This window comes from Grammomys surdaster, unplaced genomic scaffold, assembly GCF_004785775.1.
Source record: "Grammomys surdaster isolate TR1022 unplaced genomic scaffold, NIH_TR_1.0 210, whole genome shotgun sequence".
Classification (NCBI taxonomy): Eukaryota; Metazoa; Chordata; class Mammalia; order Rodentia; family Muridae; genus Grammomys; species Grammomys surdaster.
The window spans coordinates 356,538-384,407 of NW_021604655.1; the positions used below are offsets into that span (position 1 = coordinate 356,538).

At 46.3% G+C, this 27,870-nt stretch overlaps 3 protein-coding genes across 5 annotated transcripts in view; 2 read left to right on the top strand and 1 right to left on the bottom strand.

Moving 5' to 3' along the window:
• The window catches only part of Tmed8 (transmembrane p24 trafficking protein family member 8), a 34,315-nt gene extending 20,556 nt beyond the window's left edge, over window positions 1-13,759 (top strand). Inside the window, exons 3-6 of the mRNA XM_028771859.1 lie at window positions 3,015-3,144; window positions 5,527-5,653; window positions 5,852-6,157; window positions 7,406-13,759. Of these exons, the coding sequence (XP_028627692.1) occupies window positions 3,015-3,144; window positions 5,527-5,653; window positions 5,852-6,157; window positions 7,406-7,623 (781 nt within the window). The 3' untranslated portion in view covers window positions 7,624-13,759. The remainder of the gene's footprint in view (window positions 1-3,014; window positions 3,145-5,526; window positions 5,654-5,851; window positions 6,158-7,405) is intronic.
• A 1,563-nt stretch (window positions 13,760-15,322) lies between these two features.
• Window positions 15,323-26,187, bottom strand: Gstz1 (glutathione S-transferase zeta 1). 3 transcript variants are annotated; one of them, XM_028771829.1, is made up of 10 exons: window positions 26,056-26,164; window positions 22,172-22,223; window positions 20,925-20,992; window positions 20,364-20,444; window positions 19,938-20,063; window positions 18,529-18,607; window positions 17,995-18,047; window positions 17,028-17,077; window positions 16,195-16,356; window positions 15,323-15,475 (listed from the first exon to the last, which is right to left on the bottom strand). In XM_028771829.1, exons 1-9 carry the CDS (start codon window positions 26,068-26,070, stop codon window positions 16,230-16,232), a joined length of 651 nt encoding a protein of 216 aa, XP_028627662.1. In that variant the 5' UTR covers window positions 26,071-26,164; the 3' UTR covers window positions 15,323-15,475; window positions 16,195-16,229. The 3 variants fall into 3 exon arrangements, with proteins under 3 accessions (XP_028627662.1, XP_028627661.1, XP_028627663.1); XM_028771828.1 differs by having other exon boundaries at window positions 15,323-16,356; window positions 26,056-26,187; XM_028771830.1 differs by lacking the exon at window positions 26,056-26,164 and adding an exon at window positions 22,484-22,686 and having other exon boundaries at window positions 15,323-16,356.
• Window positions 25,998-27,870, top strand: part of Pomt2 (protein O-mannosyltransferase 2) — a 39,029-nt gene continuing 37,156 nt past the window's right edge. The window contains exon 1 of the mRNA XM_028771826.1: window positions 25,998-26,729. Within this exon, the coding sequence (XP_028627659.1) occupies window positions 26,272-26,729 (458 nt within the window). The 5' untranslated portion in view covers window positions 25,998-26,271. The remainder of the gene's footprint in view (window positions 26,730-27,870) is intronic.

The window sequence follows — 27,870 nt, forward strand, 5'->3', positions numbered from 1 at the left end:
CTATAGGTACTGTTTTCTGTCCAGTGTGGTCTAGACAGACCGCTTGAACAGTTTCCTCCAGTTGATAGTATTCCAAGCACTGGCATAAGCCCCCACAGACCAGTGAGAGAGAGAGCTTAGTACAAGCTTTGACATTATACCTTTGATACACCCAATATTTCAGCTGTGGTCCAATTTTAAGACAAATGTGTATCTCGAAGTCACAGAATGTGGTGCACGTTATGTCAGTTCATAGTAAGTGCAGTGAAGGAAGCTGGGAAGTCATTTGTACAAGGACCTTCCCAGAAAGCCATCCTCAAGTGAAGAGCTGAGGAAAGGAAGCATGCAGTAAGTTAACCAGAGGCAGCTTGTTGTTGTTGTTGTGTTGGAGGCTATAGTGAGTGCAAAGGCTCCCAACAGGCGTGTGCCTGAAGTGCCGAGGTCTGTTGAAGGTCCAAGCAGTCACTGTTGGTGAGTGACGTGGGCAAAGTGGGACTCTAGGAGCTAAGGTCAGAGTTCAGAGAGCCTAAAGTTACTATTCAGGGTTGGTTTGAAACACCAGGCACACAGAGGGTATATAAGGCCCAGTTTCCAGCATACATCTTGCCTTCTAGTAAAGGGACAACACGAAACAAACAAACAAAAAATAGATTGAGGTTTCTGGGTTTCTAAGAATTAAAATCGGTTCACCCATTTCCCAAATACACTAGATGATTTTAGCAAACGATCTGAGTCATCATCTTTCTCGGTTGCTCTGAGGTGGGCTGCCATGGCTTGGGTATTCTAAAAGATGGCTATCTTTTTTGAAGGAGATATAATCAATAAATTGAAAATGATTTTCTTATTTATACTACCAAGGAAAACAGTGGTACTGATAGTCTAAAAGCCAGGGGCTCTTGGATGTTTACACTTTGAAGAATTAGTGAAGACCTCAAAGAATTTACTTTTCACTATATTAGCTGAGTGTGGTTGCTCACACCTGCCGTCTTAGCATTCAGGAGGCTGAGACAGCGGGGATCACTACAAGTTTGGGGTCAGTGTAGGCAATAGAATAAAACATTGTCTTAAAAGACCTCCAAATTTTTAAAAATCATATTAGAAATTAAGACCTAAACTTATAATATTACTATTTTACTCATTTGAAAACAATAATTAACTCATTACATAGTACTATAAATAGTATGTCTTTAATGAAAAATAACTTCAAGAGCAAATATGGTACAGTAAGACAGTACAAATCCCTTTAGTGTCTGGTTTAATAGACAATTGAACTTTCACCTCTGTGTCTTGATTTGCTCTGCTGTGCTGTTGAATGTCATGTGGTCTCTGGAAAATTCCACTGCCTACTTCAGAAAATGCAGAAAAGAAAATGGTATTTTAGTAGTATCCTGGAAAGTTTTAATGTGTCAGACTCCCCTAAAGGATCCTAAGTACTACAGGGGTCTCCAGACCATGCTTGTATAACTCCTGCTTTAAAAATAAAATTCATGTTACCTCTTTGTCTTAGTTAGGGTTTGACTGCTGTGAGCAGACATCATGACCAAGGCACGTCTTATAAGGACAACATTTAACTGGGGCTGGCTTACAAGATTCAGAGGTTCAGTTCATTAACATCAAGGTGGAAACATGGCAGCATCCAGGCAGGCATGGTAAAGGCAGAGCTGAGAGTCCTACATCCTCAACTGCAGGCTGCTAGTGGAAGATTGACTTCCTGACAGCTAGGATGAAGGTCTCAAAGGCCATGCCCACAGTGACACACTTACTCCAATAAGACCACACCTCCAAATAGTGCCACTCCCTGGGCCAAGCATATTCAAACCATGGCACTCTAATTGGCAATAATTTTTCAAAAGGTCTGGGGATTGTGCTACTTCCCTGGCTATTTACTCATTTTCTGGTCTCTCTGAAGCCAGCAGAAATGGAAGGCAGCATAACTCATCCCATTTCATGACCTTTTCCTAGGGAGACATGAACATACCCATCCACTAACCCCAGGTCCAGCACTGAGGACACAAACATTTCTGCCCAAGTATAGTTTGGTGAACCACTGAGTTTAACTGAAACATGGAGATGGGCACCCTATGGACAGCTGCATCAGTGCAGAAAAAGTCTCAGCCCTCCCAGCTGTTGTTAATTTCTCATCTGTCCTTGTGATTAATTAGCAGACACTTTCTGTTCAGTGGCCAGTCTCTGGCTTAGGCAGCCTCATCTCTGACTTTCATGTAGAAACAACTGGAAGTCCCAGCTGTGTATAAGAATTCTGGTTGGAGCTAATAATGAGTGAAGCATAAAGCCATCCCAAAGAAGAGGAGAGCAGCTGGGCTGCGGGATGGCTGAGTGGTGAAGCATGTTGCTGATCAGTCCTGGAGACCAGAGTTCGGGTCTCAGTGCCGGTCTAACAAGCCAGGCATCCTGCAAATGCTTCAATCAATCTCTCTCTCTCTCTCTCTCTCTCTCTCTCTCTCTCTCTCTCTCACCACACACACACACACACACACACACACACACACATATTAAGGAGAGAGCAGAATGATGATTACCTCCTGGCACACAGTGAGTGGAATGTTGGCAGAATAAGTAAGATCAAGAGGTCTCTGCTAACATGGTCACTAGACTTAGTAATAATATAGTAATACTCAAAATTAAGAATATACTTATAATACAGAAACTGGAGTAATGAATATGTTGACTCATTTAATAATTTTATAGAACCTACGTATATCACAGCATCATACTGTATGCCATAAACATGTGCATTTTAAATTTGTCAATTAAAGTAAATAAATAGAGCTCTGCAACAAAGAAAAGCAGACCCTGAGTCCATCTGATGACTGGCCTGTGCGTTTGCTGTGGGTCTGGAGCCTGTGTGCCCTTACTGTGAGCCAGTCAGTGGTCAGCTAAAGTGACACGGACCTAAGTGCAGAACTTAGGCGGGGTAGGATGTCTTTTGAATGTTGTTGTATTTCAGAGTTCCTCCAGAACGATTATGTCTTTTCAAAGACCTCTTGAACTGACATGTTTTCTTCCTCTGAGAGGCCACAGATGGTATCTCCAGCCAGTAAGGATACCACGGAAGATCTACAGAAAGCGGCTGGTGCCTCAGAGGTTCAGGCTCCGGGGGAGCAGGCGTCGCTGCCAGCAGGCCAGACCCAGGTTCTCAGTGAGGTAGGGGCATCCTCAGGCTGGCTCTTGGGAAAAGGCAAGCTTCTGGCACCCAGACTTAGGCATGGAATGGATGGGTTGGAAGTAGCACTACTGAGACAGTGGCTCTCAGAATTCACTGTCACTCCCAGCAGGCACGTCCAACTTTGGACATTGTGACATGCCATCGTCTATAAAGTTCACACTTGAGAGAACTGCATTGTCACCTGGGTGGTGGTAGCGCACACCTTTAATCCCAGCACTTGGGAGGCAGAGGCAGGCGGATTTCTGAGTTTGAGGCCAGCCTGGTCTACAGAGTGAGTTCCAGGACAGCCAGGGCTACACAGAGAAACTCTGTCTTGAAAAACCAAAAAAAAAAAAAAAAAAGAGAGAGAGAGAGAGAGAGAGAGAACTGCAGTGTCGGGTTATAGAAAAAAAGGCCTTTTGAAAAAAACCTCAGTGTTTTAAGTAACTTTAGGCTTCATGCAACCCAGAAGACATGGGTTAGACACCCCTGTAAGGCACCTCATTTTTAATTGATTGGAGAGTAATTATTTGTCTCTCCCACACAGTCTGTCACACACACAAAAAATCAAGTGTCAGAAGCAACATCTCATGTTCTCTAAGACCTTGACTGTTAGCTGGACTATGGAGGTCTACTCTATTTATGTAGAGTCTATAGGAGTGGTGTTATAACTAGTGACTGCTTTGACGTGTGCAGGGCAGCTGGGGATGGTTTGTGTTGATATTTGCATTGTTAGTGGTGATGTAATTAGAATTTGTATCAATAAAGACACCAAACATTATACCTTTGACAGTTAATGCTTAGCAGTTTAAAACTTCATTTACTAGACTGGAGAGATAGCTCTGTGGTTAAGAGCACTGACTGCTCTTCCAGAGGTTCTGAGTTCAATTTCCCAGCAACCACATGGTGGCTCACAACCATCTGTAATAGGATTCTATGCCCTCTTCTGGTGTGTCTGGAGACAGCTACAGTGTATTCATATAAATAAAATAAATCTTTTTTTTTTTTTTTAAAAAAGAAGCCAAAAAACTTCATTTACTGCTGATCACTCTAGTGAGATAAGTGCCACTGTGTCCCCATTTAGCAATAGTGGAAATAAGGCTAAAAGCTTTACTAAGACTCTGCTGCTAATTAAGTTGTAGATTAAATCCACACTGTAAAAGGGAAGGGTTCCTTTAAACTTGGTAGCCAAGTTGGTCTGATTCGCTTCACTTAGCTGTGTGGATAAGAAGGGGCGGGCCCAGCCTCTGAGACAGGTCCGTGAGGACACGCCTGGCAGGAGTACGATTTGATTGACTTGCACAAGCACAGTTCCAGCCTCTCTACCTGGATTGCTGACTCACTACTGTGCTCTCCCCCGTGGCAGTAGATACAGCTCTCTAGTTGAGTTGCCTACCAGCTGAGGGAAGGAACAGGAAATAAAGGCATAATAACACGAAACAAGGAACACAATGTAAGAGATTCCAAGGGAAATCCCTCTAGAGTGATTGCAGACTTCTGTGTGAATTAGTGAGGCATTTTGTATCAGATGCCATTTGTATTCCTTTATGCAAGTTGGGTACCTGGCAGTAAACACACTTTTCAAACAGAACAGTCCTATGGCTGACTTAAAGTGGACTTGTAATTTTTTTTCGTTTTTGTGACAGGGTTTCTCTGTGTAGCCCTGGCTGTCCTGGAACTCACTCTGTAGACCAGGGTGGTCTCGAATTCAGAAATCCACCTGCCTCTGCCTCCCAAGTGCTGGGATTAAAGGCGTGCACCACCACTGCCTGGCGAACTTGTAATTATTACGAGAACATTGTGGAGCTAGAGATGAGTCCCTGGCTCAGTAGTTAAGAGCAGTTGCTGCTTTTCCAGAGGACCTGTGTTTGGTTCTCAGCACTGATATCAGGTGGCTCACGACTGCCTGTAACTCTAGCTCCAGTGTATCTAACGTCCTCTGCTGTCCTCTGCAGGCACCCATACATACGTGACCACACACGCACACACGCGCACACACACACACACACACACACACACACACACTCTTAAAGAACATCGCTAGGGAAACTCGGGGAGACAACGTGTAGCCTGGGGACTGAATTAGGGAGAAATAGGGAAGGACTCAGAGTGATGGAAAGAACATGGAAGGAAGAGAGGAAAATTTGAACCCAGATACTCTCTCTATAATGCTTTTGGTAAATATGGTGGCTGGAGGTGATACAGAAGTAATTGTTGAGTGAGCAGCCTTGCAGTTGGGAATGTGGAGAAAGAAACAATGTTGATTAGCACACTAACTTTCTGGGTGTGGTATCAGGGAAGGGGCGGGGCAGCCTGCATTTGGAAAGATGCTAATTGGAATCTGACATCATAAGTCCTCTAACCAGAATTCTGTTGTGTAGATGGCCAAATACCAAGCTCCACAGCGACCCGAAGACACAGTTATGATCCAGTCTGAGCACACTGGGGCTGTCGATATTCTTTCAGCGGATTTGGAATCGGCAGATCTTCTGGGGGACCACAGGAAAGGTGAGACCTTTGGAAGCATAGAAAATGTTTTCTTCATTTCCAATAGATGCTTGAAGGATGGAAGCCAGAAGGAAGGAAAGAAAACGAGTTGTGGAAGTGATGGAAGCCCTTAGAGAGAATGTTGTACGTTAACCTAGCAACATGGTGGGTCAGGGGCGTTTCCTCAGCTTCTCAGTAGTAAGCTGTCTGTCCTTTCAGTCTCTCCACCTCTGATGGCTCCTCCGTGCATCTGGACCTTTGCCAAAGTGAAGGAGTTCAAAAGCAAGCTGGGCAAGGAGAAGAACAGCCGTCTGGTAGTGAAGCGAGGAGAAGTAGTCACCATCCGGGTCCCCACCCATCCTGAGGGAAAGCGTGTTTGCTGGGAATTCGCAACTGATGACTATGATATTGGTTTCGGAGTTTATTTTGACTGGACCCCGGTTACCAGCACTGATATAACTGTGCAGGTCAGTGATTCCAGCGAGGACGAGGAGGAGGAAGAGGAGGAAGAGGAGGAGATTGAAGGTAAATTTAATTTTCATTCATTTTGCTCGACCTAATTTCTAGTGACTGCTTCATGGGTTGTAGCATTCCTCTTCCCACTCAGAATGCAAGGCAGCATTGCAAGCTGCTGGGGTTTGTATTGATGCTTTGGTGGGCCCCTCCCTCTTTACCCCCCTACTCCTCCCTCTTTTAACAAGTACCTAGTTATTTCCCCTTTCTCCACATGTGTTGATGGGTGACAGGGCTTTACAGATCACATTGGAACCCAAGATTACATTTTTTCTCTCTTTGTTTTGGAATATTTATCTTGACTTTCTGCCACACTCTGTGGCTTACACTAAAAGCACCCCTCTCCTCTTTCTCCCCTTTCCTCCAAACGCCCTCTGCTGGCAGAATACAAATTCTTTGCTTCATGTTAAGAGTAGTGGTCTCTGCTCCATTCTTTAATTCTTTAGAAATTTTTTTTTAACTATTGTATTTTATGTGCATATTTTGCCTTCTTGTAGTCTGTGTACCACGCATGTGCCTGGTGCCTGTGAAGGTCAGGAGAGGGCATCTGATCCATTGGACCTAAGTTACAGATGGTTGTGAACCACCATGTGGGTGCTGGGACTTGAGTCCTCTGGAAGAGCAGTCAGTGCTCTTAAGCACTGAGCCATTGCTCAAGCTCCTCTCTGCTCCATTCTTGTTATTTGTTGTGTCTACTTGAGATTCAACAAATAAAGAGGAACCTAGAAGTAACCTCTGAGGTTTCGTTGTAGTCCTTAGCTTTGATGTGTGACCATGAATCATTCTCCTCACTTGCTTTTTTAAGTCTACCAGGAAATGCATATGTATTTAGGGACAAGAGGGACCTTTTATGACATTTGCTACTTTTTAGGACACCAAGTGGAGGTTTTAGGGTCACATTATACAATTTGTTTATCTGCATTTCCTTTCTGTTAGCTACTCCTTTCATGGACTGTAAGGATTTCCAGGTGTTACTCTTTTAAGTAGCTTTTCCCCATTGGGAACCAGACACTTCTAAGGTTATCAGGCTGGATCATGGTTTCTCAAAGAAGGCATTACTGTTTACTGAGACTCTTGGACTCTGGGCTACTGGATGCCAGTTTCATTCCACAGTCATGTTGATGACCAAGATCTGTGGCCTTTTCCTAGTGCATGTGGGAAGACAACAGAGTCCCCATGAGAGAACCACTCTCTCACCTTCAGGCAGGATGTATTCAGTCTATAAACTCATATCTAAACTCTACCCTTTTGCTTCTACAGAACCCATCCCTGTGGGAGATGTGGAGAGAGGCTCCAGGAGTTCTCTACGGGGCCGCTATGGGGAGGTGATGCCTGTGTACCGGCGGGACAGCCACCGAGACGTGCAAGCTGGCAGCCATGACTACCCTGGGGAGGGCATCTATTTGCTCAAGTTTGATAACTCGTATTCCTTGCTCCGCAACAAGACTCTCTACTTCCATATCTACTACACTAGCTGAAGGATGCTGGGCTAGGGCAGGCTTTGTCTCCTGGCTGAAGCAGGCTGCCAGCGGTGCCTCTTGTGTGTAAGCAAGAGCCTAAAGCTCTGTGTGGGGCCCTGCAGCCTCGTGCCCTGCCTGGCATGCCTGACTACTGACCCCATGTAGCTCTTCCCCTTTCTTGGCTTCTGCAGGTGGTGGTGTAGTGCTCCTGTCTTATGGTCCCTGACTCACACTCTTTTTCCGACTCCAGCAAAAACCCTCTCAGAAGGCTCCTATGAGGCAAAAGCCTAAAGTGAAGTAGAAGGATGTCTTAAAAACTTGATTTACTCTGTAAAGCTCATCATTCAGGTTGCCGCTCACTCTTCTCCAGAGCCTGTAATGCCAATGTACTTAGTAGCACCTACCTTCTTTACATTTCAAGGTGCCAGAAGAGGGAAAAGCACATTGTCTATGAAAGAGCCCAATATCTTGGATGGAGAATGCTCTATCCAGCCTCTCACCACTGCCATATTCCTGCCTGCCTGCTGGGTATTCTTAGTCTCTGGCTCAGGCTGGGAGACCTCACTGCCTTGAATGGAAATTATTATTCCTGATGGTTAGACCCTTCCTCCTTTCTCTTTACCAAGTCTGTGTTTCTGCCATGTAGCAAGAACCTCCAAGTAGTTGCAAGTCATGGTCAGTGTCCCAAGAGAAAAAAAGTGGCCTCTGTCACTTCCTGTCCCCAGACTTACCTCCCTTACTAAGGGTGCTGGTAGTTGATGAAGAAAGGGTGGAAGGTGACCACTGAGTTTATCTCAGACCCCGCCCTTTTGGAAATCAAGTATTAGTCCCCCAGACCCCCCTGTCTTAGGCCATGTGTGTTACAAAGATTTGGTTGGAACCAAATACAGTGAAACCCAGTCAGATTTGCAGGGATTCTGGGTTTGTGTTTTTTACACTGAGGATGAAAAGCTTTTGGTGTTCATGGTTCTTAGGGAAAGTAATCATGGGACTTTGCTGTTGCTGCTGACTGTGTGTGCTCCTTACTTGACCAAAGCCTGCAGGCGCCAGCCTCTCACAGTCTTCATCCTGAGGTTCTGACGAGGCAGAATGTAGTTGTATTGTAGTGGGTGGCCACAGAGCAGCAGGTGCTAAGGCCTCAGGTGGAGCAGGCACACAGTGGGGCATGGGCCTCTGCAGCCATCCGCACCTCTGTTTCCCAGTCTGTGTCATCTGCCATTCTTCTGAATTTTGAATAAATAGTTTTATTTATTACTTTATTTATGTCTTTTAAAGCACATTTTAGATTGCCTTTGAGACAGCTCCCGTCTGTTTCTCATAAGGTTTCCCATCTGCTCTGAGCCACCAAGGCCACCCCTTTAGGGCTTGGAAGATGATCATGTGTGTTCATTTCAATACGCCAGCCCTGGGATGCTTTGGGAAGTCTGCTCTTTCAGAGATGGAGGACTCCAACCTAGTCCTTTTCAGGTACACTCAGTGCTCCCACTGAGGGATTCTATTCAGTGTGATGGATGCAGATTGACTTAAAGAACTGACTGGTGAGTCAGAGAAAACCGAGCACCATGATTATAGGATGCAAAAGTCCTTTTCCTCGTATGACAACCTCTTCATAATGTTTCTGTTGGCTATTCCTTTTTTTATCTCATGGTTGCCTCACACCAAGCCTCTGTGCCCTACAGGAGTGATCACCCAAAGAGCAGAATCTTGCCAGTAGGTGTGTGGTCAGGAGCAAAGGGAATGTATCCTGCAGCTCTGTCAGCTGGGAAGCGAAGCGTGGGCTGTATGGCCTGCCATGGCCTCTCAGTGGCCAGTCAGCACCACACCGCCATTCTTTCATCACTGCAGATGTGCTTTGTAGGGATATTGGCCAAAATTCATCTGCCCTCTAAGAATTAGTAAACTATTTGGGCAGTGAAACAGACTTGCTGCTCATCATGATCATGGCATCAGATGGCTGAGTTGAAGTTAAATCATGCTTTTACTGACTGAGTGTATTCTCTGTTTAAGAAAACAAAAGAAACAAAGAAACACCTCTTTGAGGCTATTCCCACGTCAGTGGTAGTCTCCTTACTTCTCTAGTTTGTTGTGGACCCCTGACTGCTCTCAGCCAGTAGCAAGGCCCCTGGGCTTTCCCTAGCATGCTTCATCTTGTCTTTCCTTAGGCTTGTCTTCTTGTAGTAGTGCATAGCAGGGAAGTTGAGGGGCTCCCCATCTCTCTATGCACCTGTCACTTGCTGGGCAACAGATATTTCTTACTGATTTTTCCTCAGCTGGGTTGTTTTCGTTTTTGTTTTGTCTTGTGAACATAAAATACCTAAAGGAAGACGTGTCCATAGTATGACGCATTCATTCTTCGTGCACTAAATTTTTGCAATAAGAGAACGTGAGAAACAAAGTATTATTTATTGAAACTCGGGTAATTATGGAGAACACAGAACACATTCCTTGAAGGTTCTAAGAAGTGTTAATTTCTTGGTCCCTCCATTTCAAGTTTAAAGAATCAAACAATGAAAGAAACGATCTGCTTCTATCCTGCCCTGCTCTCTAGAGCACAAATAAATACTATGCAGTTAAAGAAGGGAGCTCTAAGAGAGCAGAGACTAGGATTCTCTTCACAGAGTGGCTGAGTTCTTAAATTTTTTCAATTTGTCTAATTTTGCTACTTTGTTGAGACAAAGCTTTTTAAAAAGACATATCTAAAATGCTATTTTTCCAACATCTTATTATGAAAAATTTCAGCAAACAAAAAAGCATATACTTACATCCCACATATATTTTTAAATTACAAACTGCCAGTTTCTAAACAAAGATTCTAGCTTTTAGTTTCCTTTGACAAGCATCCACTTGGAGGATGTCCCCTGTACCCAGCGTCGACTCTCTGTCAGAGAGCCCTGCTTACACACATCTTTTATTCAACACTGGCTGCCTACAAGGTCTTCACAAAAATGGCTGTCAGCCTCCATCTTTCAGAAAGCCAGCTGTCCGTTCCTTCAGGTTGTAGCCTCTCTGCCTGTCGGTGTTAAGGTAACTGTGTAGCTGTGCTGGAAAGCCTTCCTTCCCATCAGTAGCTTTCTGACACATCCTCAGGATGCTCACATGCAAACCCACTCCTCAGACGCATGGAAACAGGTAGCAGCTTGAAAGTAGACTATTCTTAGTTATTTTCCTATGGATGGATTCATGCACTTTAAATGGACTTTTAAAGAAGTATATATTATTCCATTATATGAATACAGACAAGTTAACCTGTAACTTATATATACATGGGATTAGATATTATTGTGGAGTTTATAATATATTCATTTTGATTTTGATGAGTTGTACTCAGTTCCTTCTTTGTGAGGAATGGGTAAAATCCAAATCCTAAAGTCTGTGATTGTATATTTATGTTTAAAAACCACTCTGCAAAAGGTTGCCTTTAATGTCATAGGCCATGGTTCTAAGGTGTGGGATTGAGCGACCCTAGTAATTATATAGAAGATGTTTTTAGTGGACAGAGAAAAGGGAGCACAAATTAAGTTTGTGTTGCTTCAGAACTGCCTTTTAAATGGACAGTAAAGGGTGCTCATTTAAAATTGGATAGAACAGAGGCTGGGAGAGGGAATAAACCATCACGTGTGTCCCAGAATTCATTTAGTGCATTAGTGCTACTTTGTTCATTGGAACTGTTTTGTAAGCCAGAGACTTACTGGTTCTTGTTGTGTTCAGTGGAGAACCCTCCAGCCCTCTGTGCCGCCATCTGTTAGGAGCATCAGCTGTATGCCTTTATGGGTAGGTCTTCTCTACTTCATGTAACCCTGACCTGAGGATTGGTTTCCTGTCTCCATCCTTTGGGGCCAGAGAGAGAGTCAGTTCCACTTGTGGTGCTGAAGCCACAGCTGTGAATGTGTCCTTGAAGGCATAAGATGCCTTTTGTCCAATACCACAAGCCCTACAGTCATATGAGTGCCGGGGTAACAAGCAGGCCTCCCTCGCCTGACAGCATTGACACCGTATACCCATACAGAGCAAACCACACACAGTTTTCTTTATCAGGGCTTCTACTTAGAGTTTCTCCTGAGACTAAACATCCACATTAGCCTCTGTCCCTAGTTTTTTCCATAGCCAGAAGCATAGAATGTCTACACTTTGGGAAAAGGGACTCACATGTTCCCTTCAGACTCTTCGCTGTTTAAAAAAGTGAGCTTTCATCTTGCTGCTATGTGGGCACTTCGTTAAAGGGTATGGGTTCTGTAAAAAGCAAGTCCTTGTGTCTAATTGTGTACCTGGGGTCAGGGAGCCGCTCACTCCTTCTTTAGGGAATACAAAATGAGGATCAAAACCCAGGCACAAGCTGGGTATCTTGATCCCCACTGACCCAAGCAAGCACTCTTTGGTCCTGGTGGCATTTTGGGTGACGCGCAGGCAGAAGGGGTCTCTGTATATCTGATGCTGGTCACTGACAGACTTGTCTTTGTGTAGCTTATCTAACACCTGCAGGCGCCTTCGGGCATTCCCAAGGAAGATCCAGTTATCTAGGTGATGCAAGTAGAGCAACTTGTGATCCAATGTGCAGAGAAACACTGTAAGCACTTTGTGACTTGATTATAGTCACTGTTGCCGCTGAGATGTAATATTGCTTTCTTGAACCAAGAAGACTAACCAGAGACTCTGAACCTCTGTCTCAAAGCTAAGAAAACACAATCAATGACATAAAGCTTGATAGGGTATCGATAATCTGGCTTCTTTACAAATAGTCATTCCTGATAAACTTAAGTACAAAGACAGTACACTGGTTGTGAAATTGTAGGGCTGGTCCCTGGTTTGAACCCATGATCTGATTCTTAGTATGTAGACTATTGGCATGGCTCTTCATTCTAATATACAATAAAAATGGCACCCCAGAGACTTAGAAATACACTCTGCTTTATGAAACTTCAGTTTCCTGTCATTTAATTCGGAAGCTTTTTGGCTTATCTGGAGGTTAAATTGTGTATCTAAAATGACTTATGGGGAGAGAGTATATTTTCTAAAGTTCTGACAGGACTGTGAAAGAGTCTGAAGTTTGAAGTTGAATAATGTATAGTCTTACTGAAGAGCCCCTAACTCACTGTCGGTTTAAGGGGTCCTCCTCACCACTCAGGGTTGACACGCCTGGTCTTTAATGGCTCCTTGTCATTGTCATTGTTCATTCTTAGGTTCAGGCCAGGACTCATCTAGAAAACATTATCTTAATTCCTTCCTTCATCTCCTTAGCAGTACATTTTATTAAGACGTTTTATGTTAAAAATACATCTGTGTCCTGTTTTGAGGTTATTGTTCCATAAGTGAATTAGCTTTCATCTAGTCAGTCTGAGTTATTTCCAGTTAGCCTTGTTAGAGAACAAGCCAGTCTGGAAAAGGCAGTCCTGTAATGCATGACGGTGGTATATCCACGTTCCCTTAATAATGGGAAGTATTTTGAAACCCACAGAAGAAATGTTTGATGCTTTGAAATAAAAACTAAAAGCATTTGCAAATGCTTTGTAATCAAAGTGATAGGTCTAGAGAGCAGAGTGGCTAAGGCTAATGGGAGGGCAGGGAGGTGCTTGGAGATTTCCTAAACCACGCCATGCCATTTGCTTAGACATCCAAAGAGCTGCTTTGGAGCCATTCTCTTGTCTGACCCATTGGTGGTTGAAAGTGATTGTGTTTTCTTGGTAAATGTTTAAGCAGCTGACAACCATGAAGACATGCTCTCCTTACTGTTGCATATCATATGCTGATGCCAACCAAGGTTACCAAAGGTCTGGGAGGGAAACTACCACACAGTCTTCTCGTTTTTCTTAGAAATACAAACAAATCCAAACTAACCATCCATCTGAGTCACCTTGTTTTCTATGTCGCCCTGTCATGAGAAATGCTGTCCACACGTATGGTTTCCATGTTAAGAACTCTGTATCAGCTGTTACTTAGTTCTTCTGTTCCACTGAGTGGTGTTTCTTCGGTCAGACTCTATTTTCTCACCTGAAGGCACTGAGTGTGTTGCTGTGATACATGGATGAATCCTGAGCAGCTCAGTTCTGGTGTTTTTATATTATGTGATAGTTTTGTGAGATGCTTTTGTGCATTTTTTGTCTTCTTTTCCAAGTTTTGAAATCTGTCGTGAATAAACTTTTTCACTGTGCACCTAAAATACTTGAGTTCTATCTTAATAAGCCCAACTGCTGCCTGTTTGAAACGTCATCATTTTCTCTTGTGAATCTTTCATAATGTAAGATTATAAAAATTAAGAAAAACTGAGACTAAAATGAGTGTCTATATGTAAATTCCTGCCAAAGGGGCTAGAAAGATAGCTCAGCCCTCAAGAACACTTGCTGCTCTTTAAAGTCCCCAGGTTGAGTTCCCAGCACCCACACAGTGGCTCACAAACATTGTAACTCCAGTTCCAGAGAATGTGATATTCTCTTCTGGCCTGCAGTGACATTGCACATGCGTGGCAGACAGACAGACCTGCAATCAAAACCCGCCACATGGAAGTCAACTGTGAAATCTTCAGGGTTGGAGAGAGACCCCAGTGGTTACAAGTACTGGTGGTTCTTGCAGAGCACCTGGGTTTGGTTTCCAGTACCTACACAGTGGTTCACAAGCCATGTCATTCCTGTTCTAGGGGATCACCTGTCTTCCTCGACCTCTTCAGATACCAGGCATGCACATGGTGCCCATACATATATGCAGGCAAAACAACCCTACACATAAACGTTTTAAGAACATAAAGATAAGTTTGTGGCAGAACATTATAAAATGGGAGCTGAGTTTGGGGAAATTAGGTTTATAGTAATGGTGGGTTTATTGCAAACAGAACGGCAGTGCTGTTGATCAGAGTACTATACATACTCTGTACAGAGCACTCCATGGGGAGAAACAGATGATGAGCTGGAGATGGTCAAGCTGTCTACATTACACAGGAAGGGAGCTAGTTCCCATTCCCAGCATCATTCATGAGTGGACTTCCTCGGTGTGCTTAGTCCTGGGACTAGTTCAGGAGTATGGCTTCTCCTTAGGGTGAGTAATGGGTGGAGAATGCCAGCAAATGTCTCTGTACGGTGTGGACATTGAACGGCAGTGCAGCTCCTAGCTGGGAGCCCAGCTGGTCCCTAGATGCTTTCCTGCTTCGTAAATCTTCCCTCCCTAGATCTTGTTTTCTCAGATAGGCTCTGTGCTCATTTCTCTTCCTGGCCTTTGGTGTTAGAAGCCAAGTTTGCCCTAGGGTGAGAAAAAGGCTAATGAGTTATTCTACTGAGTCCAGACATGGTTTCCAGCCAGTGGGAATGTTCATCTTTTGAAACCCAGCTCAGTCTTAGCTCAACAAGTTGGAGGCCTACTTTCAACTAATGACTAAACTCAATGTAAATGTTTTCTGGAGTCAGATTAATAAGAAATGAAGGCATTCAGACTTCCTTATCACACTTCTATAAGTCTCCCAGGCTTGTTTTTTTTTTTGAGACAGGGTTTCTTTATATGTAACTTTGGCTGTTCTGAAACTCACTTTGTAGACCAGGCTGGCCTTGAACTCACAGAGATCCAGCTGTCTCAGCCTCCCAAGTGCTGGTATTAAAGATGTGAGCCATGACCACCCAGCTTTGCCAGGCATTTTAACCTGCATCCTCGTGTCATCTTTGTGGCTGCCCCATGACAGATAGCAAGTGTCTTGGTTTCTTCTCTGTTGCTGTGATAAAATGTCCATGGCAAAAGGAACTTAAAGGAGAGAATGTTTATTTTAGCTCATAGTTTTAGGTTACAGTCCACAATGGCAGGGAAGTCAAGGCATCAGCATTCGTAGCTGATCATAATGCACACATGGTGGATGCTCCACTCTCTCTCTCTTCTTCTGGGCCCCAGGATCCTCTGCCTAGGGAATGGTACCACCCATGATGGGTGAGTTCCAACCTCAACATTACCAATATAACCCCCCACAGACATTCACAAAGGCCCTTCTCCCTGGTGATTCTACCTTTATTTCAAGTTGACAATCAGCATTAGCAGTTAGAGCAGGTCATGTCTCTGCCTAACCCCTTCCTAACACATGACAGATAAGAGGATTAAGGCAGAATGTAGGGGCTACAGTGCAAGCAGAAGGAAGATATATCCTACTGGTTTCATTTCGTTAGAGAAAACTCTAATATGGGGACCTGGTAGAAATACCATGGACTCATGAATTTGCTGCTTCCTGAGGAAAGAGCTGAAGTTTGAGTGTCCTCTGCTACGACTCATTTCTGGGCCTGTTCTGGTTTGACTAAAAATGGCCCCCATAGGCACTAATAGGAGGTGTGGCCTTCTTGGAGGAAATGTGTCACTGGAGACTGGCTTTGTGGTTTCAGGTTGCTCACATCAGGCCCACTGTCACTCTCTCTTTTTGCTGTCTTTGGATCCAGATGTGAATTCTCAGCTACCTCTCCAGCACCATGTCTGCCTACGTGCTGCCTTGCTTTCTACCATGATGATAATGGACTGAATCTCTGAAACTGTAAGCCAGCCCCAATGAAATGTTTTTGTTTTTAAGAGTTGCCATGGTCAATGTGTCTCTTCACAGCAGTAGAAACCCTAAGACATCCTGCGTGTGAGCCTTACTCTGTTCACCATACCAATGGGGCATGGTTTGGGAGCTAAGTCCTCAGCTCGGCAGGTGTATCGGGCTGTCGACAGGGGTGGGACACTTGGAAAACCTCCAGGGCCAGCAGCACCTTGTTGATGTGACTGATGGTAGGGTAGGGGCTTAGGTCCACCTTGAACCTGTGGCAGAGAAACATCTGTAAGCCAGGGCTTTCTGGGACACTGCTGTGGGCAGTGTGGGAAATAGAGGCAGGGCTGGATAAGGTCAGGGGCTGCAGTGCAAGGACAGAAGCAGCCCTGCCACATGGGGAGCCTCACTGGCTGGGACTCTCTGGGTAGGTCTGGAGTGGTATCTTCTAACATCATATACCTCCTCTTCTCGAAGAAATGACTGCTCTGAATTCTGGTGTCAGGCATTTGAATGGACTGACCCATCATCCATGTTACTAGCTTCTTAGGGGAGGGAATGCACCATTCCTGCCCATATTCTAAAGAGCAAGCACGATGCCTTCCGGCGGGCTGATGGAGGGGAGTCCCAGAGCTCACTTCTAAGCAGACACTCCACATTTGGGTACAGCAGTGTTCTTGGGAGTTGTTCCCTTAGATAAGCCACCTCCTCTAAGAAGCAATGGCTGTCTGTACAGGGTCACCCAGGCTATAGTGGGAATGGTAGGGGTATTTCAATGATTTCTTCTGCCATGTCTATGCTAGTCCAGGGCAGCTGATATAGCCTGGTGCAGTGGCTCCTCGGCAGCTAAAGAAGGGTTCACATGAGACACTATCTCAGTAGTAGATGTGGAGGCCCTGACTGGAGGGGGAATGTGAAGGAGAAGGACAGAGCTTTTTCTTACCTTTCAGCATTTGCCACTTGGGGCACTAAGCACACATCAGCCATGGACACCTAAAGGAAGGTCAGGGGAGTTTGTACAAGGATTATCACCTAGACTCACTGACAAGGCGGCTGGCTGTACCCACTGTTGACTGTACCAGGGCTGCCAATCCAACTTCCTGTAGCCTCGTTTTCCCACCATCCCTAGCACCCCCTCACTGTCTCCTCTGCAACTGCCTGTCCCTGTCACTCAGAGCTATAGTATTTCTCCAATGTCATGTTCTGGTTTCCCTGACAACCAACCTTGTGGTATGCAGAGAAGGCCTAACTGCCTTAGTGGCTATCACTGTGCTTGTTGAAGCCACCCGACTAGGCACTTAATGAGGACTCTTAGCAGATAAGGAGCCATGGAACCAGACTAGCACAGGCCCAAGGCCTTATTCTACAGGCATCCAGGGCTCTGTAATCCTAGAATCTCTGGGCTGTGAAGGAAGGGATAGTCTAACCCTTCAGCTGATGCCTGGACCACTTCACTGAGTCAGAAGTGTGTTCTTCTAGCCTGGACACCTCACAATACCTCTACTGCAGGAGTTGAACCTTCCTAGTGCTGCACCTTTAAAACAGCGCCTCATGTTGTGGTGACCCCCAACCATAACATTATTTCATCACTAATTCATGACTGTAATTTTGCTACTGTTATGAATTATAATGTAAATCTGATATGCAAGATATTGGATATGTGACCCCTGTTAAAGGCTCACTTGACCCCCAAAGGGGTCGCGACCCACAGATTGAGAACTGCTACTCTAGAGGCAGTGTGGGAGGGAGCTGAGGCATTTGCACAAACTGACTGCTCAGAGCAAAGGTTGGTACCCGGAGGCTGGCCTCAGGTATCTCCTTAGGATAAGACACTGACTGGGTCTAAGTGGGAGAAATGATGGCCTGAGATCAGCATGAAGGCCACAGTGGGCAGGTCCAGGGACACTTACCTCATCTCCTACGCAGTACTTCCCTGCTGTGCTCTGCAGAATCTTCTCCAGAGCTGTGGGGAGGCCACATGGATAACATTTACATCAGCCTCTCCAGGGCCTGGCCTCCATAGGTGGACAATGAGGAGCTAGGCTGAGGCAGAGTCTGGTGTAGGGAATATGGCAGCTGGGACTAAGAAAAATGTCCCCATGGCTTCTCTGCCTAGTCTCAGAGTAGACGAGACATGCAGCTGGCCAAGGCAACAGCTCTTACAGACAGCCTAATACTCTGAAGACTGGCGCCGTGATTGGAGTAGTCAATGGGCTGTCCACCAATGCTGTGGGACCATAGCCTCCAGGTGTGGGGTTCATGGATGTTCTGGAGCTCGAAGCCATGCTTAAGCACCTGCCCAGCTCACCGCCTGCCTGTCCACAGTCCTCTTTTCCACTAAGATCAAAGCAGCCCAGGAAGCTGGCTCAGATGCTCAGAGCTCTGTGTGACTGTCAGTTCTCTGAGAGGTCACACTGGGGCAGCTCATAAGAGTAAGGACTCACCATTAAAGCCAGAAGTAATAGCCTTTTGGGCCCAAAGCAACTGGTTCTCCTGTCCCACTTGCTTCAGGACAGACAGGTTCTGCACAGCTCAAGAGAAAAAAAAAAAAATGTCATGGCTCTGGAAGCCAGCATGAGTTTGTCCCTCTGCCAAGCCTGTGCAGGGGAGCTCAGTGTCCCTCTGCTCTAGCTGTTCACCTGTTCCACTCCCCTCTGGGCTATATGGGCCCTTCCTTCCGTCAGGGCTCTGAAGTTGGAAGTAGCCACCTTCTTGGGCTTCCCCAGTGACCTCAAGTATTCTAAAAGCCTTGTGATTTTGGCAGCAATATGCAAGAATTGGGACATAGGATGCTGGCATGGCTGACAGAGATAGGCACAAGCCAAGGCTTGTTTCTCTCAGTACTTCTCCCTTACTTGGTGTCTTGAAAAGAGAAGCTCTATGATATGTGGGGGAGGGGGCAAGCCAGGTATGTTGGACTGGCTTCTAGAGATAATGACTAAGGTACAGTCCCCATTGTTGAAAACAGCAGGTGATGCAGGAGTTGGGGCACAGGTGGATAGGGTGAGCTTGGTCCCTGCTCTGATACTACGCAGCTGTGTCACCCTGCAAAGTCACTGCTCCCTTTTAGAACCATTACCTACAAAGCAGAAGTTGGCACAGATGAATGGGTTTAATACTTGCCTTTCTATTTCACAGATGAAAACTTACTTTATAAAAACAAAACGCAAACTTTACAAGAATCCTAGTCTGGCGTGCTGTGGAGATAGGGGGTTAACTCCAGACTAGGTAGAATAGCAGATTTGGTAATAAAGCAATTTACATAGACTTTCTTTGTTTCTCAGTGTTATGAAAAGTTCTGTTTACACTATGCTGGTGTACTGAGTCACTATGTCTGAAAATGTTATGTATCTTAATTTTAAAACAATCTATTACTAAAATATACTAATGATGAAAAAAATCACTAGAAAAAAAAAAAACACCACCAATAGACCCTCCCAATGAAGGGCTGCCTTTCAGTTTGTAACAGGCCAAGCAAAAACCTAAAACACAATTATCTGTGAAGCATAGTGAAGTGAAGTATGGTAAAGCGAGGCCTACCTGCATGTGTGCTACAGAGCAGATGAACACAAGCTGCCCAGGCTGGAGGCTAGACCTACACTTGCCCCCCACCCCTTTCCCTGCCTCAAACATCTCTTAGCTCCTAGGCCTAGGAGCAGAGTTAGGGACTCATGCTGATGGAAGACTTCTGGGATCCCTGCCCGCTCTGCCATGTGGTCTATGTCAAGGCCCCTGGGAGTTTTTCTTTGTCCCCCTGCTTCCCCCATTCACAGCCAGACATAGTGGCTCGTCACTATTGGATATAAAGGGCTGACTGAGAGGTGTACAGGGTGCCAGTGTAACAGTGCCTAACCTGAAGGGGCTGGATGCCACTACCGATGAGGTCAGAAATCATGCGCACGATGGCTCTTTTCTGTGGGTCCTGAGGCAGGAGCCGTGGGATAGGCCGAGTCTCTTCCAGGTACTCCATGATGGCCAGCTGTTCAGAGAGAACACTGAGGCAGGGAGAGGGCTTGGGATCCCTGGACCAGAGGGGAGAGGCCAGCAAATTCTCTTTTTGCAATGAATGGTACCACCACTCTCTCCCTCGCCCTCCTCAACTGGAGCAAGGTCCTTTGGGGACCTTGCTAGAGTTAGGTCCCCACATGCTCAATCTTTCTCTCTCCTTCCCTCGACCATATATTTAACGATCCCTGTTATGCTTGGTCAGTTGTAGGTTAGGAAGAGATGTCAAGTCCCCTCATTCAGAACTCTGCCACCCCCAAGCTCCTCTACTCACTGACTGGCCAATGGTGATTCCATCGATCTTTAGCGCTGGCACTTGCTTCATGGGATTCAGGGTCTGAAATTCCTCAGAGTACTGTGGAGACAAGGCTGTGGTGAACTGGGTGGCCTAGCCTGAGTAGCTTAACGCAGAACCAAGCAAGTAGGAAAACTACAGACCTAGCACCGATCCATATTTCTTGACTTTGAGGCCTTGGTTCCTAAAACCAAGATAACTTGTAGGGAGTCCATGCAGTATCTTCAGTGCAAGCTTTGCCTCAATGGTCTGGCTTTATGGCGTTCCCTGTACCTTTTAATGTGGTCACCAGGCCAGCTCCTAGCTCAGTCATCCATTGAGAGGGTCTAACACAGGGAAAGGCCCCATTACCACCTACCCTCAAAAAGTCAGGCACTGAGCCCTTTCCATCCTACTGTTGCTGCTCAGGAGAGCCAGCTGCAGCCTCCCAGTCATAGAAACCATGAAATACAGTTCTCCCTCTAGGTGACAACCAGTCCTCCATCTGGTACCCGTTCATGGTCCAATCCTCATGTTGTGGGCCTGGGACAGCCTCCTTACCTGTTGCCCGCCATCCTTTATGAGGTTGATGGGCACTGTCTCATAGTCAATGCCTTTTAACGCCAGAGCTAGGAGAGACCAGAGTGGAGTTAGGGAATGCCTTCTGGCTAGATTCTACCCTCAAAGGCAGCCCTCACGGGCCGACAGCAGGAGCTTCCTCTCTGCTGGTCAGCTCTACAGTGGAGTAAAATTTAGGCAGAGAGAGGCCAAAGCATGTATGGTCTACAAAGACATCATCCGTAGTATTTTGACTTTGGGCTCAGTCAAGGTAGAGCCTTTGGGGCTCAGGAAAGGACTGTGAGGTAGGTGACAGTCACCAATGATGGTTCTGTAACTATGGCAAGACTGGAGATAGGCTGCCTGGGTTAAAATCCTACCATATTCAACTGTTAGGTATATGACCTTGGTCATGTAACTTAGTGAGTTTCTGTGCCTCAGTTTCCCCAATCTGACAAGCAGCACCGTGCAGTAGTTGAATATGGGAATTGGCTAGGGATATAGGTTAGTGGGAGGACATGAGCTTAACGAGTTCAAGGCTCTGTGTTCCATTGCCAGTATCAAAGCAAAGCAAATGAATATGGACTTGAGCCAGACTGCATGATTCAAACTGCAGGTTTTCCTCTTAGTAGCTGCATGAAGGGCAAATTACCTAACTTTCCTGTGCCTTAGTCTCATTTGTACAATGGGGACACTAACAGTCCCTCCCTCCTGTGAACACTGAGATGGAAAGGGAGTCATGCACACAAAAGCACTGGACACAGACTTCTTTGGTACACATTGCTATGAGGGTAGCCTTTGCCAACAGTTAGGCTCACTGGAGAAGGAAGGGTCAGACCTGGACTCAAGCAGAGGGCTCTAATTTCTACTCTCTGGAAACCTCTGTGGACAACTCCAAACAGTTCTGTTTGGTTAGCCAGATCACATAAGATAAGAACAGGGGGGGTCCAGCTGTTCCCCGGCCCAGTTACCAGGGACCTCTGGATTTTGAGAACCTGTTCTCGCATGGTTGCTAAGGGCTTCTCGAGTGCAGTGTGACAGAGCTAGCAGCCCCGAAGTGAAAAACAAACCCTCTTCCTCCCACTCCCACTGTCCTCATGTTGGAATTTCTGGCTGGAAGTGACATTCAGAGATGGAGGCTCCAGTACAGGGGTGTTGGTTGCTGGAGGACGCGATGGGACAGGAGGGGGATATGAAGTCCTCTGTCCCACTCACTCCCCCACCCCCTCCTCCCGAAGCTGAGCTCTTACCAATTCGAACTCTCCATGAACAGGAGCTTCGGAAATAGGAGTAGAGGATGGGCTGTGGAAAGAGGGGGATGAGGGTGGATATTAGCTTAGTCTTAGCAGGTTTCCAGCTGTAGGGACCCCCTCGCTGGAAGCAGGCATGACCAGCTCACAGGCAAAAGGCTCTAAGCACCGGTTTCTTCCCATGGCATTGGCCCTCCTTCCTCCAGCCTTCATCTTAGCAACTCAGGCCTGTCTTGGGTCCTAGTTGTACTGCTGAGCTCCTGAGGAACAAGTGCCTCTCAAGAGGAAGCAGCTCTCAGGTGTTAGCCTTACCTTGTCAGCCATAGTGCAGTAGCTTCCTAAGGAACAGTCTTTTCTCACAGAGCTGTGAGGTCAGGAGGGGGTGGGGGAGGGAGACCCAAAGGGGTGGGTCTCAAGAGCCAATGGGAAAGCAGGCTAGACTGGCACCAGAGGATCCTGGACTCTGGTCAGAAGAGAATCTTTTTCAACTTGTGGCCCTGGAGCAAACAGTGTAGCCAGGCTTTGACGTAAAGTATGTGGTGAAATGGGCTCAGAGCAGGCAGGCTCAGGGTCCAGCCCTGAGACAGGAAGCAGCCTTGAGTGACCAGAAACAAGTTCCTGCCTCTCTTGGTCTTCAGCTCCTTTGTTTATAAAACAAAAGTCTGCTCTAAAATGATGGCAGAAATTCCTTTTTCCCCTGGCAGAGAGATGGGGCTTCTTTATTGATGCTTTGGTGTCTCTCACCCTAAAGCTCCCCATTCTCAGACGGCCTCACAAAAATAGATGGCAGATATGCCCATTTACCGCAAAGCTGAGGTTGCCAGCTGGAGGGTCCCAAGGGTCCTGTCTGGATTTCATAATACCAATGGCCCCTGATTTACCAGTGATCTACTTAACAACTTTTCCACTTTATAATGAAGAGCAAGTGATACGTATGTGGTTTAGAAACTGTACTTCAAATTTTGAATTTTGATCTTTTCCCAGGCTGGGCCATGGCAGTTAGCTACAGCTTGGTGATAGTGGGCTGGAAAAACTGGGGGGAAACCTGTAAGTCTCTGGTGTACCCTGCTGTGTGTACTATTGGTTTCTTAGATTTATTTTTATGCGGCTAGAGATGGCTTAGTGGTTAAGAGTGCTTGCTGCTCTTCCAGGAGTCGAGCTTGGTTCCCAGCACCCACATCAGGCAGCTTCTGATTGCCTGTAATACCAGCTCCAAGGGATCCAATGCCTCGTCTCCATGGGCGCTGGCAGGCACTCACCGTCACATAATATGTACACGTAATAAAAATAACAAAGCCAGTGCTTTGAAAATATTTTTATCATTTAAAAATATTAATTGTAGGGCTGGAGAGTTGGTTCAGAGGTTAAGAGCACTGACTGCTCTTCCAGAGGTCCTGAGTTCAATTCCCAGCAACCACATGGTGGCTCACAACCATTTGTAATGAGATCTGGTGCCTTCTTCTGGCCTGCAAGTGTACAAGCAGACAGCACACTGTATACATAATAAATAAATCTTTTTTAAAAAAATTAATTGTAGATGATTGTGAGCTGCCATGGGTGTTGGGAATTGAATCTAGGTCCTCTGGAAGGGTAGACAGTACTCTTAACTGCTGAGTCATCTCTCTAGCCCCCAGTAAATGTATTTTTACAGTTTTTTCAATTTATGATGTGTTTATCTAGATGCATTGACCAGGATATTTCACACACAAGCCTTTCCCCCCTTTAAAACTTCAGGAGACTGTGGACTTAGCCTCTTAAATAGTAACAACTGATTAATAGTCCCCTTTAGGCTGAGTATGCCCCCTGATCTGCCATGAATTTTGTTACAGTTGGCCCCTAGTCATAGCAGGACTCAGGAACAGGCAATAAGCACTCATAGACCTTCCTACAGACAATATCCATAAAGAGTGACAGAAATCAACACTCAGATCACCTACAACTCCCTAGACTACAGTCATTTCATCTAAGTTTCCCCTCCTTTTGCTGTCTCCTTAGACCAAGATACTATGTGAACCAGTTTCCCTGTCCCCACACCACCAACACAATAGTCCACAAGAGGAAGGCAACAAGGAGGACTCAGGTTCTCTCAGGGCGGATCCCAAGCCTAGGACGAGTCTGCCTTGTAAGCACCTTCTGTGAGGAAACGCAAGATGAGTATGGCTGGAGGACAGGTGATCCAGCCAGTGTCCTCGGAAGACTTGGGAGACCACAATGAATTTTATTTGGAGAGGAATCTCTTTCTCTATCTAGAAAGGCAGGGGAGCACTGGGCCCTACAGAGCTTAGAAACACTGACCACGAGGGAGTGGCAAACATGAACAGAATTGTTGGAGAGAATGCCTTATGCAATATGTGTCACATACCAGGCTGTACCAAGGGTGCCCAGAGTCATGCTGACTGCTCCTACCCTCCCCATGGCCCTTCAGTAGGAAACAGAATTGTAGGTAATTTCTCATTTAGTAGCAACTATACAGTATAATCTTATACTTCAGGTTATGTCTTCAAAAACCTCTAGTCGATGCCTGAAACCATGTGTTACCCAAACACTGCATCTACTATGTTTTTCTTTTCTTATATATCCTCTTAGTTTCTTTTCCTGTTGCTATGATAAAATGCCCCAACAAAGGCAGCCTAAAGAAGAGTGGTTTATTTTGGCTTAAAATTCAAGATGTAGTCTGTCATGGGGGCGAGAAGGGAGCAGCCTGAAACAGCTGGTAACATTGCCTCCACAGCCCGAAGCAGAACAACACATATGCACTGGTGCTCTGCCGACTTCCCCCTTTTTATGGGCCCCACTATCCCACATCAGTTAACCCAAGAAAGACAATCCTAACCTAGAAACTCTCTCTGTAGTGTCTTGGAGGCTTGTCTCCTTATGTGTTTTTAGATGCATGGGAAGAGAAATCACAGCTAAGCAGGGACAGCAAACCACCCGGTGATTTCTGCACATGACCTGCTACATTTTAATATGAAGTAGAATGTCCATTTAATCAGCACACCCGGCAGGATCAAGTTTCCAACTCAAATGTGCATTCTGGCGACTTTAAATGTACAGTTTTGCCGTTTGTGGGAGACTCAGCCCATGCTAGGAGCTACTTCAGACTTACATACAATCCCAGCTGTTTTTATACCATTTCTTACATGATTAAAATTCCGAAAATCACATCTGTATGTGGAAAACCTATACTAGGCTGACGCAATGTCCTTTGCATCTAATTTGCCGCCTTTCTACATAACTGCCCTCATAAGAGACTCAGTTATAAGTCTCTTACAAAACATATTCGCAGCTCGAGTCCGCTAATGGCTTAAATACAAATGTCTCTGCTGGATTAGAGAAGTTCGACTTAAACCCAGGAGGCTCCAGATCAGGACTTGGAAGGCAAGGGCAGGAGAGTCATGAGTTCAAAGTCAGATTGGGCTGCACTGTTTCTCAGAGCCAAAAGGACAAATTTAAAAACCTGAGCAGATACCACAAGTGACTATTAGCGATGTTAAAGTGTCCCATCTTCCCCTTGCTTTTGGTGCATGCCTGGACCACGAGGTCCCCTAAGAGACATACGCAGGGCACCAATGAACTGCAAAGTAGGGAACCATGTTTTAAAACCCTAGAAGAGGTCTGTCTACACGGAGCAGGTAAGGGCGCTATTGGACGCCCCTCAAAAGCTGTGCACTTTAGCCTTCAAAGCTTAGCCTTCCTGGCCCAATCTACCGACACCATAAGGTTCAGCGGCCGGTGTGCAGGTGTAGAAGGAACGGGCGCGCCGCAGGGCACGCCGGGAGTCGTTGTGGAGCCACGCGGAGAGGCGCGCTCTCAGCCCCGCCCCCACACAGCTGTTCTCCGCATTTCTCAGGAGCGACCCTCACCCCCGGACGTGCGACACAGACCTTCCCAGCTTGCATCTCGCCCGTCGGCCAGCCAAGAAAGTCAGCTCTCGGGACTAGAAGATGACTAAGGCCTAGCGGGGTCCAGAGAGCGAAGGTTGGACTAGACAGCCTTCCCTCCTTCGGGCTGGCCCCGCCCCCGTCTCCTGAGCTGCTGGGAGTTGTAGTTCATGAGCCGTCCCGAGTCTCTCTGTCCTTAGGGTCTCTCCGCCTCCCGCAATGCTCTACGCATCAGGCCGCCTCTTAGCCGCCCGGGCGGCCACCACGCTTTCCGCCCCGCCCAGAGCCCGGGGCCCGGCGCTCCGCGGCAAACGGAGGGAACTACAAATCCCATGGCACCTCGAGACGCCCTCTTACGACTCCTTGACGGGGCAGCGGACAAGACTCGGCGTGCCTCCGGCCCGGAGGGTGATCTTTAGGAAGGGGAGGATGCCGCCGGCCATAGGCGGTGGCCTAGCGGGCTCCGAGTTGCGTCCCCGTAGGGGTCGCAGTGTGCAGCAGGCTGCCAGAGCCGTGAGCCGAGACGTGGTACCCGAGGCTGCAGCACGGAAACTTAAACGGCCTGCTTGGAGCTCGCGGCGCTTACAGGCGGCAGGCTGGTGGGCCACGCTGGCTGTGGTGACGCTAATGTCCTTTGCCACCCGCTTTCACCGGCTAGACCAGCCGGCGCACATCTGGTAAGTGGCAGAAAGGACTTGGCGGGCACCATGGCAACTAAGAGGGAGTGACGCCGCCCTCTGATTGGCCTGAGGGCACGAAGTGGGCGGGATTCATCGGAGGCGCGACAGGTCTGTGGCCGTGGAGAAGCTCAGAACTGGTTTGGAGGGGTGTCGGGGGTGTGGGGAACGCTTCCCGGTATGTCAAATTTCTGCCAAGAATTGGTTTGCTCTGGTGGCGGGGTCCTACCACTCAGGGTTTGCAAGAGTTGTTCTCATGTCTTCTAGGCTACCTGGCTTTCAAATGGTGACACTCAGAGGTTCTTTGAACTTTGCTAAGAAAATAGTAAATTCATAGTACATAATTTTCCCAAAGCCTGGTTTTCAAAGAAAAAAATTTCTATAGAGTAAGCATAGTTTTGGTATCAAGGCCTGGAGGCACAGATTCTGAGCAACAGGTCTGGTATTATCGTGTGAGAATTATTTTCTAGGCCTTACTTTGTATGATACAGATGCTGGCTTGAGGCTTGGTTAAATTCCATTTCCTAAGCCCACAGAGTAACTTGATCTTTAGCTGGAAGGAATGTTTTATCTTCTGTATATCACCAAACCGAAACTTAGTATAGAAGGTGTCATAAGTGGATCTTACTGACCCAAAAGCAAGCAAACACACTGACTGACAGGGCTGCTCTTCTAGGAAATTAATAAATTAACTGTGAAGCTAATTAATAAATTATCTGTGAAGCTAATTAATAAATTAAGTGCATTTTATGACTGTTGGGAGCTGTGACTACTGGGTTAGACTCAAAGGCATTATCACAGGAAGGAGAATGAATATCAGCACCTTTAGAGTTAGGTTCCCCCCACCCCCTGTCAAGTCCCACCAGACATGACATGTCCAAAGAGATAGGTGCACCCACAGTGGGTTGCATAGGGGTCAAGGAATAATGAGTTTGGGAAATCTGTTTTCTCACAATCCATAATTAGCCCTGTTCTAGCAGGAGACATTGCCAATTTTCTTGTTGCAAGTACAGCCCTAAGAAATGGCCCAGGTCAAATGCAGTCAGGGCATTCCAGGTACATTCTTGGCACATGTGTGGTTGTACAGGACACTGGTGAAGGACGTTCTCTCCCACCTGGCTTTATTATCTCTCAGTCATGC

Coding starts and splice junctions, on each gene's coding strand:
- Gstz1 (XM_028771828.1), bottom strand. Junction 18,608..19,937: donor GTGGCATCCAGCCCCTTCAG/GTTAGGCACTGT, acceptor TGAGCTGTGCAG/AACCTGTCTGTCCTGAAGCA. Junction 18,048..18,528: donor TATTACTTCTGGCTTTAATG/GTGAGTCCTTAC, acceptor GCCTCCCCACAG/CTCTGGAGAAGATTCTGCAG.